General features: G+C 28.8%; 1 protein-coding gene across 1 annotated transcript; it reads left to right on the top strand.

Annotated features, from left to right (window-relative positions):
* The first annotated feature begins 4,927 nt into the window (after window positions 1-4,927).
* Window positions 4,928-12,696, top strand: LOC103572305 (B-cell lymphoma 6 protein homolog). Its single transcript, XM_008550836.2, has 4 exons — window positions 4,928-5,220; window positions 8,011-8,243; window positions 8,504-8,760; window positions 8,846-12,696. Exons 2-4 carry the CDS (start codon window positions 8,049-8,051, stop codon window positions 10,194-10,196), a joined length of 1,803 nt encoding a protein of 600 aa, XP_008549058.1. The 5' UTR covers window positions 4,928-5,220; window positions 8,011-8,048; the 3' UTR covers window positions 10,197-12,696.
* The last annotated feature ends 1,542 nt before the right edge of the window (window positions 12,697-14,238 follow it).

Below are 14,238 nucleotides of genomic sequence, written 5' to 3'. Positions count from 1 at the left end.
TGATAAATAGATCTGGAAAAACGGTTCGATAAATTTGAAAATTTACAGGGCGTTGAGGGGTACATCAAGCTGTAAGCCTGGTAACGATTGACCATTCTATCGATATTTGTAAAGAAGCGGTCGAATGACGAAAAAATTAAAAAAATTCATTTTTTCAAATCAGAGAATTACAAAATTTTTTTTCGGGTTAATTTTTTCTGTACTTACTTCCACTTGACAATTGTAGGTTTCGTAATTACGTTAAGTCTAGACGTAGATGCTTTTATATAATGAACATTTATTGTGCTTCTCATATTTCGCCCCGACCATTGTCTGTTTAAATGAAAGTTGGCCGACAAACAATTTTTGAAAACTCTAATTTTTTTCTAAGTTGCATATTCGTCATTAGTAATGAATAGAAGAAGCTTATGTTAAGGGCCCAAATTTAATCCCTCTGCTAGATAATCTTATACTGGGTTTTTCCCGTAGGCTTATGTCATAAATTAATTTAGTGTCGTATTTAAATTTAAAGCCAGAATTTGTCCTAAGTAAAAAAAAATCAAAAGGGTATATTGTTTGAGCGTGCTTCCTTTCGGTAGGTATAGAGTAAACCTCATGCTATTGTTAAAATTTCCGTACTCGTAAAATATGTTTGAGATAATTGCCAAAGTACACAGATGAAAAAGTACTGTCATAATATATTGACTTCCCGTGCCAATACTGAGTTAGAAAAGTCAGATTTTCCATCCTGTAAATTTTACAACGTCGTAATTTTTATAACTTCTTTAGAAATTTATACTTTTCGTACTTTGGTTGTGACTTAAGTAACAAGAACCCTCAAGAGTCAATACAAAATTTGTTGAGTGTAAATTTATATTCAAATAAATTTTTAGAAATATTTTTTTTTCTTCAGCTAATACTTGTAAATTTATGAAAAAAATAACCAGTGACCTTGTAAAAGAGTCGACAAAAATAAGGAAATGGGTCGAGCACTTGAAGTTTACTGAGCACCTTTCAACCCCAAGATCACAGCGGAAATCGGACACTTTTAAAAACAACTCTGTTATTTATTTTCACCTTTCTCAGCTCATCTTATTTTAAATATAACTAAAATATTTTTTGCAAATACTAAATAATATAATTTAAACTCATATATTTATTTATGTTTATTCAAAAGTTAACGCATTAATAATTAAGCTTTAAATATTTTAAAATACATAATTTAATACTTATACAGTAGATTATTTCTTCATTAACCCGATAATTATTCGTCATGTTGTTGCAAAGTGTCTCTCAACTGATCGATTATTTTCCTCACAATATTTAGTGGAGTAAATAGGATTGTAAGAAAACTCAGGTTCTAAATCCACAATAGCGCACCTGAGACACCCAGAGGGAGACAGACATAATGCTCAGCCTCGGTAATTAACATGGTATGGGTAATTTACAAAACTAGTTGAGTACAATATTTTTAAAATTTAATAAATTTTCCAGAGAAATTTAATATTTATACGGCCTATTTCTGAAAAAAAAAAAAAAAAAAAAATATATATATAGAAATGCCTTTCATGAACCATAAATTGAGTCATGCTGCCCGCATCAGACTCCTTTACCATTGTCCTTTGAAGAAAGTTGAAGTGTCTTTTAACTGAGCTAAAATACAGTGCAGAAGGTTGTTTTCTCGAGGGTTTGTATGCAAAACACTGACTTAAAAATAATTTAGGATTTTGCTGACCAAAAAACCGATTTACGATCTTCATTTTTGACCTCTCTTCAATCCCTTTAGAAAACTTAATGGTCTGCAGCTGAAAAGGTTGGAAAGTTTTTAAAGCAATATATATATCTTTCGAGAATATTTTTGCATATAAATCTTTTAAATTGAAGGTTGGATTATTTACAGCTTATTTTAAAGAAAACTAACATATTTCATAAAATTGCTTACTAAATTTTCATATTTCTGGTCACGCTGACGTAACTATTACTTTTCTACAACTTTCGTACTTTTGTCGGTCAGCACGTGCCCCGAAATTTATTCAAATAAAAAAAGAGCTTGAAAATAAATGTGCTTTTTTTTAGCTTTCTCCTTGTGAAGTTGAACCTGAAGCTCAAATAAGCAGAGAAAGATAATCATAAGTGTCAACACGAAATTCTGTAAAGGGTTAAGCCTTTTTTTTATTTCCGTCGGTAAAGTGTTTTTCTTAGCGGTTTTTTTTTTAGAAACAGATGGTGAAAAGGGTTTTAATTTTATTGCACCTCAAGTTTCGGTACTTGGAGAAAAATCATGCAAATCCGACGGTAGACTTAAAGTCCAGATGATTTTCAACTTGGAAAATTTTTTCCTCTCTTTTTAATGAAAAAAAAATTTCAAGGTAATCTTGGGATTATAGAAATTTTTTTTCCGTCTAAGTAAATAAGAAAAATTTTTTTAAACGAAAAAAAATTTGAAAATAAAATTTAAAATTTTCTGGCAGGATAAATTTAATAAAAAATTTCCTTCCATAATTTTGATTCGAGTCTTGAGATTTCGTGGTGAGATTAGAGTTGTCAGGCAAACGGATGCGATATAATGGGGATGAAGGAATCGGAGTAAAAATAGTAAAAAGAAAAAAATAAATATATGTATGTGTATACGTATCTATAAAAAAAAAAAAGAGAAAAAAATGAGGCGAAAAAAGCGGGGAGAAATCAAGAAGAGAGAGCGATAAAAGAGGGTGGTTATGCAGTAGCAAAGACATATCCCGCTTTTCTTTATTCACTCTATACTACACATGGAGACGCACATGTGAATAAAAAAAACGGACTTTTGCGACAGGGCGAAATACCATCGCGGGGGTTTCTTCAACCGAAACGAGAAAGCCCGTTTGACTCTTCCCCTCATATAAGTCCGAGTACATAAAATTCTCATACACATATACAAGACCTCGGAAAAAAACAGAAAAAAAATGAGAGAAAAAATTCCATTTTTTTCTATTGGAGAAATATTTTTATAGCTTGTGAAAAAAATTTAATTTTTTTTTATTAAGCAAATATCGCGTTACTAAAACCATAAGGGCGTATCTCAAAATATACGCCCTTTTGGTTCTGCAGAACCAAAAGGGCGTATAAAAATTTTTTTTTTTGCTCCAATCAATGTAAAAATATTAAAGACATTAAAATCTATGGAAAAAACGAAAAAAAAAATTTTTTTGTTTTATGCCCTTTTGGTTTTAAGCAAAAATTTTTTTAAAGTCATAAGGGCGTATCCTATTTTTTCGGTTTATTATTAATTATAGGTCAGAGTAAGAAAAAAAATTGCAAGGGTAATAAGAATTATCACTCCACAACTTAATTTATCTGAACAAATATTTATTTGAATAAAAAACCAAATTTCTTTATTTAATTTTGATCGAATCTTAAGTTTGTCACAATTTTTTTAATTCAACAATTAATGTAAAAAATATGTATAATTCGGGAACGAAAAAATTCTAAATTCTATGAGTGCTGTGAAATTTAATTTAATCAAATTAAAAAAATGCACATTTAGATTGTTCAATTTTTCAAAGGTGCATTTTTTCATTTTTCAATCAAAGTTTCATTTTCTGTTTCCTGTTTTTTTTTTTTATTTTTATTTTCAAAAATCAATTACCGTTGTTCTTGAGAATTTTTATGGTTCTAGAATACCAATATATCAAAGCAAGTTTAATGACCTAAATCATTTTTGTGCATCAGGCACCGTCCCACAAAAATATTATCAATATTATTAAAGATTAATTTTCAGCGATGGTAATAGTTTATAAATTTTTTTATTATTGTCAAGTTATGTTCTAAAAAAAATTAAAAAAATTTTTTTCATACTCTTAGCTACAGATGATTCTGACGATGGAGATGGTATAGGACTAATACCCTGATGAATTTATTTTTTCTCTATTTTTTATTTGCTTTTTCACTTAAATAAATATTTGTTCATATAAATTAAATTGTGGAGTGATAATTTTTATTACGCTGGCAATTTTTTTTCTTACTCTTACCTATAATTGACAATAAATCGAAAAAACAGGATACGCCCTTATGATTTTAAAAAAATTTTTTCTTAAAACCAAAAAGGCGTAAAAAAAAAAAAAAAATTTCTTTCGTTTTTTCAATAGATTCTAATGTTGTCAACATTTTTACATTGATTGAAGCAAAAAAGTTTTTTTATACGCCCTTATGGTTTTAGTAACGCGATATATAATAATAATTAGTAAGTAGAGTAGTAAATTCACCAAGTCCCATTTACTGACCCGTACCTAAATATTAGCAAAAATTTCTAATGGAATTATAATATCATTAAGGTAGAAGACCTAGTACCTTATCACTCCATGTCTTTATATATCAATATTTAGTAAATATATATATACAAATATGAGTGATTGGGTACTAGTTCTTTGATACTGAAGTTAGCCGAAGTTTAATAATTTTTAGATTTTTCTTAAAGCAACAAATTGTAAAAAAAAAAAAAAACATAAAAAAAATTGCACTTTTAGTTTTTTTAATTTTCTACATGTGCATATTTTTAGATTTTTTTTTTTTTAATTAAATTGTTGAAAAAAAAAAAATTCAAAAATTGTTAACTGTCTGCTAACTTTAAAATCATTTTCCTTATCGAGTACTGGGTCTCTTACCTTAAGTATTTTTATTTTAACAAAATGTAAAAATAAGAATAAATTGGAAGTAGTAGCAGTAGTATGTAAAAAAAAAAGTAGGAGGTGGTGAGTAGTGATAAAGTGAAAAAATGAAAATGGGGGTAAATAAATGGAGTAAAAGGGGAAGGGCTGATTGGAGAAAAGAAACGCGGCAAGGGAAGATTCCCTAGAAACCACGTGCGTCAGTACTGTGCGCGGCTGTGATTGGTCGATCTCTACAAACCACAGCCGCACACAGTAGAGGGCGCGAAGGGTAGCTGCCCCTGGGCTACATAAGCTTTGTCGAGACTGCGATGAGCACCAGTCTTCGGTAGATCACTCGATTGATCGGTGAAAGTTTTTCGTTCCCATTTTTTTCAAGTAGTTTTCTTAACTTCTGTTATGATTCTCTACTTCTTTAAGTGATCGTGCTCAGTGCAAGTGATTGAAAAATATTTAAACTTAATTGTTTTTTTCTCTTAAAAGTGAACATCGGTTTGGATATAGTGTCTTCCAAAATTAAACCACCAATTGATGAACATTCTTTCATTGACGTCCATCCCATTTGCTTCATCTCATCGTGAATTGAACCCGAGCAAAGGTATGTTTTTTTTTTAATTTAAATATTTTAATTTTTGTGATCATTTGTTCCGTATTTAATTGTACACTTTGACGAACTTTGATCAACGATCTATTGATATAAATGTCTAACATGATAGTTTTTTTAATATTCATTTTTTTTTAAATCTAATCTTATGACATTTCTTACCGATGCATGCTTATAGACATACTCGTTAAAAAAAAAAATATATATTAACATGATAACGATAACAAGAGAAACATACATTTTTTGTTGATTATAAAAAAATTCATTAGATTAAAATTTTTACTTATGTTCAATGAATTAAAATTTTTCGAGTTTACCTACATGATGATTTTAATTTTTATACAAAAAAAATTTGTTAATATTTTTGAAAGGTAATTTTTTTTGTTAGTTAAGAAATTTTGAGATTATATTTTTAATTTTTTCATTGATGTAAAATAATTCAAAATATATGAGTCACTTAAGTAAAAAAATTTTTAGAATACAAAAACTTGATAATTAGCAATGAAATTTTTAATTCTTGTTTATCTTGAAGAGACAAATATCAAACTTATATTTTATTATAAGAAGCTTAAAAATTCTTAGAGATTAAGAGTATTTTTATTTTGTTGTACGGAATTCGCTTGATAACATTTTTACTTTTTTTCATATGAGAAAATAAATTTTTTTTTCGGTTTGTTTCCCGTAAAAATAAAAATTTTGAGTTCCGGCTTAAAAAAATGTATTTTTTATAAGTAATTTTATAATTTCTAATAGAAAATCCTTTTTCTATAATTAGATTTCTATTAAAGTTTCTCAAAAAAAATGAAAATCCGAAAATTAGCAATAATTTTAAATTTCCATTGCATGAAAAAATTTTCCACCTGATTGTTGCAATTTTTCTTATCATTTGATTATTTATTGTCCGAAAAAAAATGATTGCAGATAATCTTATCGTAAAAGTACTTTCGGGCTAACGACAATAGGGAAAACGAGTATCGTTAGAAAGAGAAAAAAAAATAAAATAAAATAGCAGTAAAAGAAATGAAATAAATAAAATGTTGAGACCAAGTGGGTGAACTCGAATCGATCGATCGGTTAATCAAGAGGGACAGTTTGTCCGGAGAGTGATTATCATTATCCAGCAGAATAGACGACGCGAAGGGAGCAAAAAAATAAATAAAATGAATCGTTAGCTCCATTTTTTCTTATTATTTTCATGGTTTTTGTTTTTTTCGATCCAACAAACAGAACATTAAATTTATAATAAAATATAAGACTGCACGGAAGGCAATTGTTTGAAACATTAATCCCACTTTTTATCCATATAAATACATTTATATTTATATATATATATACTTAATACCATCAATAAGACCGTTAAAGCGGTAATTCGTTTGATAATTTTTATTTTTATTTTGCACATTACCGGACACTCGACTATCGCACACGTGTCGTTTTTGTTTTCATTTTCCACGTGCCGGCTTTGAAAATTCTCAAACAAACAAACTCTTATCTTTTTTTTCTTTATTTTTATTGATACGGATTAGTTTAATTTTATACTCATAAAAAAAAAATAATTTTTAATAAATATATTTGGCTGCCTAATTTTTTTTCGGTAAAATAAATTTTATTTAAAATTTGCGTATTCAAAAATAAAAATTCATACGGGTGTAAAATTTCGGTGGCAAAAATATTTACTTGAGGTATCCCACAGCTTTTGTTTAGACATTTCCATTACAGCGTGAAAGAAAATTATAGGATTAAATTTAAAACTCGTTTAAGCATGCCAGTACCTTACCCTTAGAGTACATCTGAATCTAAAACAAAAAACTTGGTCATAATACAAGCTTTCAAAGATATGATATTTTTGGGTTTAGAAAGTAAGTTTTAAATTTGGTTACGAATAGAAGTATAGTTACGAAAGTAAAGACAAATGCAAACTCTTATTTATGATCAGGTAAATTTCCGCAAGTTAGTCAAATCATGATTTGCCATAAAAGACGAAAATCTTCTGTTTAGAAAAAGGTTGTACTGCTGTAAATATGATTGTACAATACTGTATCGAAAAATATACAAAGTAGGTTCAGTAGGCTCCAACACTAAAACATGCATTAAACAATACCTTGAAGGACTTGTTATATGACCAGGTATAAGTGGTGACGACACTTGTAGCAATTGATCTATTTGAATACACGTGCCCGTTTTGACCAGCTGTCCTTCTGAAGGTCACTGAAATACAAGCGTAAAGTAGCCGTCATTAAACCATGAGCTCAGAAAATTTTCATTTTTTATTTGAATATTTTAAATATTTTTCCGTTAACGCAGTATATTGACAATCGTTGATGTCACTGTCCAACCCCTTTTCACTCGTCATACATAAATTTCGACAAGCTCGACATATGAATTTACCTTGAGAATTTTTAAACTCGATGAAATAGATTTTTTTTTACCTTTTTGGCATTCATAAAAATTTTTTTCGTTATTATATGACGAAAAGAATAATCTGCCGTAACAATAGATAGTTTTGAATAGTAGAGTAAGAAATTGGAAAACCCTTTTTTTATCCTTCACCTGGTGTAAGGAAAATTCGATTCAACTTTGAGAATAGAACATCTGCATAAAAAATTGAATTCATGTGTAAGGGTTTCATTTTTCTTTTATTGATACATATAAAAGTATTTTTTGCGTCTTATTGAACTGACGGAATATTTTTCTAAATTTTATACTCCTAATGTTGAATAAAAAAATTTTAAAAAATTTAAAAACTACAGAATACTAATTGATAAAAATTTGCTTTATTTACAGATATAAGAATTGATTTCGAGTAAATTCAATCATCCAATATGAACAACCCTAGAGCAGGCTACGGGCAACCGCTACCTTCCAACATGTCCCCGCAAATGATGATGGGTCGCATACAACCATTCCCGCACATTCTCCTGAATAATCACCTCTCGATATCACCTCGACAAATGAATGGTTACATGCTGCAACAGGGATCTCAGGAGTCCAATAATAATAATAATAATATTAATAACGTAAGTAATTAAACTGCTGACAATATCCACCCTGTACTTTTTTACTTTTCAATCCTTCTACCATTTTCTCTCCCTTTCTAAACTTATCCGCACATCCCCTTTCATTCTCCCTGTCTTAACTCTCCTCCCTCGAATTCAATCCCCATCTATCGTTTTCATTCATCATGTAACGTCCAAACAAAATGTCCGATCCATGCTCGATAGTCCTGAAAAAATGAAACAATTTATATATTTATTTATTTAATTTAAAAATCTTACAGAATTATTTCCAACTTGGACAACAAAATGGATTCACTTCAAATGGATTTATATATGGGCAGCCCTCTCCTCCGTATTCGACGTCTACATCTCCGGCACTGTCGCAAAACAGTTCGACTTTTGAAGATAATTACAGGGGTGGTAATTTGCCACAGGGCCAATGCAATTCTGATACCGAAGTTGGTCGCACGAGTAATTTTTTACTAGCAAGGCCGCCTTCAATTTCACTCGAACAATATAATTTTATAATGCAAACTACGTAAGTATTTCCTTTTATTTATTTATTAATTATCAATATTTTATTTGTAAAAACAAATAATTAATTATTAATTTATTTTCTACAGTCAACATTACGAAAACTATTACAACCGTTCTCTGCCTGATACTCAAAATAATGTCGCTAAAAAAATTGCCGAACAGAAGGAGAAACGTCAAAAAAAAGAAATCAAAAAGAGATCAAATTTAGTAGAACAACGTATGAGTAACGCTACTGGTGAATCTGGACCTCGTGAAGAGCAGTATATGAATTATCTAATGCGAGCAAATGACATAATAGCACGCAAAATAATGTACAAAGAACAGCGTCAACAAGTCCAGCAACAACGATCGTATCAACGACAACAGCAACAACAACAAGTCGAGATACAACAATTACCACAATCAGGCCAAGACGCGTCTGCTGATATTCATGTGGATGAAAACATCATGGATGAAAATACTTTGAGTCCAATGAATGATGGGCAGCAAGATTCTTTTTGTAACGAAAACTCAGATGGCGTAAGTGAATCTGATGGAGGAGGAACAGCTCCCGTGAAAATAATAGATGAAAAGGCTTACAAAACGGAACCGGGTTGGTCCGTTCCAAAGATCGATAAAAAGGGAGAAGTGTGTATGATTAAGTGCAGAGATTGTGACTCCAAATTTGAGACAAAAGTCGAGATGTGGACTCATCTTAGAAAGCAGCACATTGAGCCAGCGAAGTTGGTTACATGTACTATGCAATTCTGTGCCTTCGTGACGGACGTAAAACATCATTTACAATATCACGTATGTTTGCATACCGGAGAAAGAAATTTCGGGTGTGACCAGTGTCCATATCGTTGCATTAATAAAGCTATGCTGAAAAGTCATAAGAAATCGCACTCTCCCAATTACGACTACTACTGTGCTGACTGTCCTTCAAGGTCAAAGTTTCATCATGCAATTAAACAGCATCTCGAGGAGACAGGACATCGCCAAGGTCTTACGTACGACGAAGATGGTAACCTATGTGATAAAATAATTGATGTCTACGGAAAACGTAGAGGACCCAGAAAGGCAACCAAGAAAAAATCTGATACCACCGTAGAACCAGTGGCTGCTATCCCAGCTCAAGTCGAACATGACAATAACGCTCCCCTGGATCTTAGTAAAAAGGGTTCAAATAACACCGCAATTAACTTGAGTACAACTACAGTTGAAATTCACTCGAGGCCATCTACAGCTGAAATTCACTCGAGGCCAACTACAGTTGAAACTGTAGCCACTCCAACCGAAAGCTCACCGAGAGTTTCTGGTGCCAGCAAACGCAAGGGTAAAGCTGTCAAGTGTGTCCGCAAACAAGTAGAACATAAAAATCATGAATTCAATAGCATTATTGCAATCAAAGAAGAGCCCGTCGACGTTGCAGAACCCGAAATCGGAAATTACTATTGATAACACTATCGGAGATCCACGTAAGTGGAATTTTTGTTAGAAATTTTATGACAATGTGTTTTCATTTTATAAACACATTGGCATTGAGTTTCAAAATTTGTAATTTCGCAACCAGAGTCAGGGATATGCGTAAAAATTTAAATATTATATACGCACATTAAGAAAGCGTCGAAAAATTCCACTGATTGAAATTATCTCTATTAAAATTACTGTCGTAATTATTATCACCATTATTATAACTGTTTACTGCGGCGGTAAAATAAACTTTGTTTGTTTATTTTACAGCTGCCAGTTGTGACAGTAAAATAAACATCAAAGTTTATCTAGTCGGACCTGAAACAATATACACTTAATACATTGTTATAAGCCTCCTTGTTTTTACTTGCAATGATAATTAGCATTATCTGCGTAGGTAATCACAACCGTAGTAAAAAAATAAATTAACAATGTATTGAATGTATATTATTCAGTGCAGTATTACAACAATAGCTTTTTTCCTAATGATTATCTATCAATCATTAATATCGTGATTTAAGTCTAGAATATTTTAAATTCAAAATCTAAATTATATTTATTATTATTATTTTTTTTTTCTGAATTTACTTTATTTACTTTAATTTATTTTTTATTTTCTTATGAGAATTGAAAGAGGATTCAATTTTGGTAAAAGTAAAATGTAATGTACATTTCAAATATTTTTGTTTTATAAGTTTTTCATTTTTTTTTTTTTCATAATTTTGCATACTAAATTTTAATAAACCGTATGATGATAAATGTCAATCATAAGTATTTGTGATAGGAGCACTTACAAAAAAGAACTTGAAAAAAAACAGTAATGTTCTTTTTGTACAAAATAATTTAAGGTTTATAAAATAAGATTTTACTTTTAAATTTCTATAATTAGAAATTTCTGGTGATTTGTTTAATATTATAATTGATTATTCTTTTAAGTTTCATTTTTTCAATCAGTGGAAAATTAGTCTTATAATTTTAAAAAAAAATTAAAAAATTATATTATTAAAAAAAAATTAGATTAATGGTTCGAGACATGTATTAGATATTAATGGTTATATAAAATAACGTGGATGTTCTGATAAAAAAAATATTCATATAGTTAACGTAGTCGAGGGATCTCGCTGAGAACTTGAGACTGATAGTAAAATTCTTCTCGCGCGATTGTTTAAAATGAAGTATACGAACAATAATGATATTAAGTCGGTATTAGCATCGCTCGTTTTTTCGTGCTGACCACCTAATATTATTTTGTTCGCTTCATTTCGCGGAATCTGAAAAAAAAAATTTTTTTTAATTAAAAAAAAAAAAAAAAAGTGTTTCTTAAAAGTAATATAAAAAAATATTTTTTAAGTAAGAAATAATTTATCAGTAAAAATTTCAGGTTGTGGGAAAAAAAACTAATAAAACAAAATATTAAAAAAAAATTATTTATAAAAAACAATAAAAATAAAAAAAAAATCAAGAGACAATAATTAAATGTTTATATATATATATATATAGATATATATTCTTAAATATTATAATAAGTTGCTATGTAAAGAATTAATTACATTTATATAATTTGTATAAAGAAAAATTTTTGTATATATTTTATAAAATTTTTCTATTAAACTTAAGTTGAACTTTTATATTTTTGCAATGCTGATAAAATTAATATCATTATATTAATATTTAATCTGTATTTATAAATATTAATATGATGAATAGAATTATATTTTCTATAGTGTTGTAATATAAGTAAAAAAAATGTAAATTATTTGAAATTTACTCATTATGTCAGCATTGCAATTCATTAATTAGCTTGTAATATTATTTGCAATATTATTACTTCGAGCTTTGACTGAATTTTATTAAAAAATTTCTGGACGTCTATTCGTCAGTAAAGTTCAGTCGGAGATATTCGATATTTGATCATGAGTTTTGGCTTAAAGAAATTTTTTATAGAGAACAATTTCTATACTGAGTGAATTTCACCGAAAATTAGTCGCTTTTTCAATCGATTTCTCTGAGCAAAGAATCGATTCTTTTTCACCGAAATTCAGTCATTGGACGTGTTCGGCTGAACTGAATCATTGACTAAACTTAGTAAGAACTAGTATAATAAAAGCATCGCTAAGTTTACTCATGACTAACTTCCGCCAAAAACGGCCATTAGTTTTTCAAGTTTTGAATTCTCGCTCAAAATTTTGAATTCAATTCGCGAAGACTAGACATCTTTAAGCTAAAATTTTTTAGTTGAATGAGTCAGAACTCCAGGAGTATAAGTGACAAAAAAATTTATTTTTCCAAAAAAAAAAAAAATCTCAATTTAAAATTACCTGCATCTGAAATCAAAATTTTTTTTGTCATTTTTATTCCTTCAGTTCTCACTCCTTCAATTAATATAGAATAATTATAATAGATTAGAGACTTAAAGTGAGAAATGTATATTACAATAACAGAGAAAAAATTAAAATGAAATTATGTATTTTGATCTAACATTCTATAAATTGAGATATTTTGTAATTTTTACGAGTGAATAAATAAAAAAAAAACTAAAAAAAATACTGTTTTTAAAATTTATTATTTATAATATAATCTTAAATTTAAGGCATGAATTTAGTAATTAATTAACATTTTTTATTAATAATAATTTAAATAAAGAGGAAATCATTAAATTACCGAAAGAGTTTTTTGCATGGAAAATATTTATTGATAACTAACAGTAGTACTGAATCGCAGATAATTTATTAGATGTCAGAACTTTTTGGTTTAGAATTAATTGTAACAAAATAAACTTGGCAACAAGAAGTACATTTATGACCACTGTTCCATTTGCAGACATTGAATACTTTATTACAATTTTTTTACCCTATTTACTCCTATAAAAATATAAATATATTATTTTGTAGATTTAAATAATTCAAAATTAAATATTTTATTTTTTCTAAAAATAGTAATATAAATAATTTTATTTCCTAAAGATTATAAACGAAATCTCACAGCTGAAGATTAAAAAAACGATTCCGCAGATCGATAAATATTCAACATATTAAATAGAAGTAAAGTAGAAAAATTTTCAATTACTGTCATAATCTCCGACGCAAATGGTTTTAAGACGAGCTTTAATTTTTTCAGTACTTACTGTCGCCTGACAGCTGTTAGTTTCTTATAATTTCGTTAAGTCTAGACGTAGATGATTAGACGTAAATGTAACAAAAATATTTTTCGCAAATACTAAATAATATGATTTAAACTCATATATTTATTTATGTTTATTCAAAAGTTAACGCATTAATAATTAAGCTTCAAATATTTTAAAATACATAATTTAATACTTATACAGTACATTATTTCTTCATTAACCCGATAATCATTCGCCCTGTTGTTGCAAAGTGTCTATGGGGTGGTTTATTTTCTTCACATTATTTTATCAAAAAGAAAAGATCATTGAAAAACCTCATTTAAATGTACATTAGTGTATCTGAGGTACCTGAAAAGAGACAGTCAGTTCACAGCTGCGGTAATTAACATGCAAAGGAAAGTTTAAACACTATTTGTATTAAATCTTTTACGAAACTTTTGTATTAAGTATACCTGGAATTCATAAAATCCCTTTGACAAATTTTGAATATGTATGCTCTGTTTATGACACAAAATATATATATGCCTTTCAAAAACCATGAGGTGTCATGCTGCCGCCCCAGACTCCTTTTATATTGTTTTTCGAAGAAAGTATTCCTTAGTTGAGCTCAAATACATTACAGAGGGTTGTTACCTTGATGGCTTGTATGTCGTATATAGATTTAAGCCTAGAAATAGTAGAAACTCAAAGATAATTTAAATATTTCTTCAACGCTTCGCTTATCATAAAACCGAGTTACGATCTTCGTTTTGAACTTTTCTTTAATCGCATTAGAAAATTTTATTATCGACAGCCGAAAAGGCGGGAAGTTTTCGAAGATATTTATCATTCGAGTATATATTTGCATATATAATAATAAAGTTGAAATTCAAAAAAAAATTGTAAATTTTTTTTCACTTTATC

Source organism: Microplitis demolitor, chromosome 8 (genome assembly GCF_026212275.2).
Source record: "Microplitis demolitor isolate Queensland-Clemson2020A chromosome 8, iyMicDemo2.1a, whole genome shotgun sequence".
NCBI classification, from domain to species: Eukaryota; Metazoa; Arthropoda; class Insecta; order Hymenoptera; family Braconidae; genus Microplitis; species Microplitis demolitor.
This window is presented reverse-complemented; position numbering and strand designations above follow the sequence as displayed.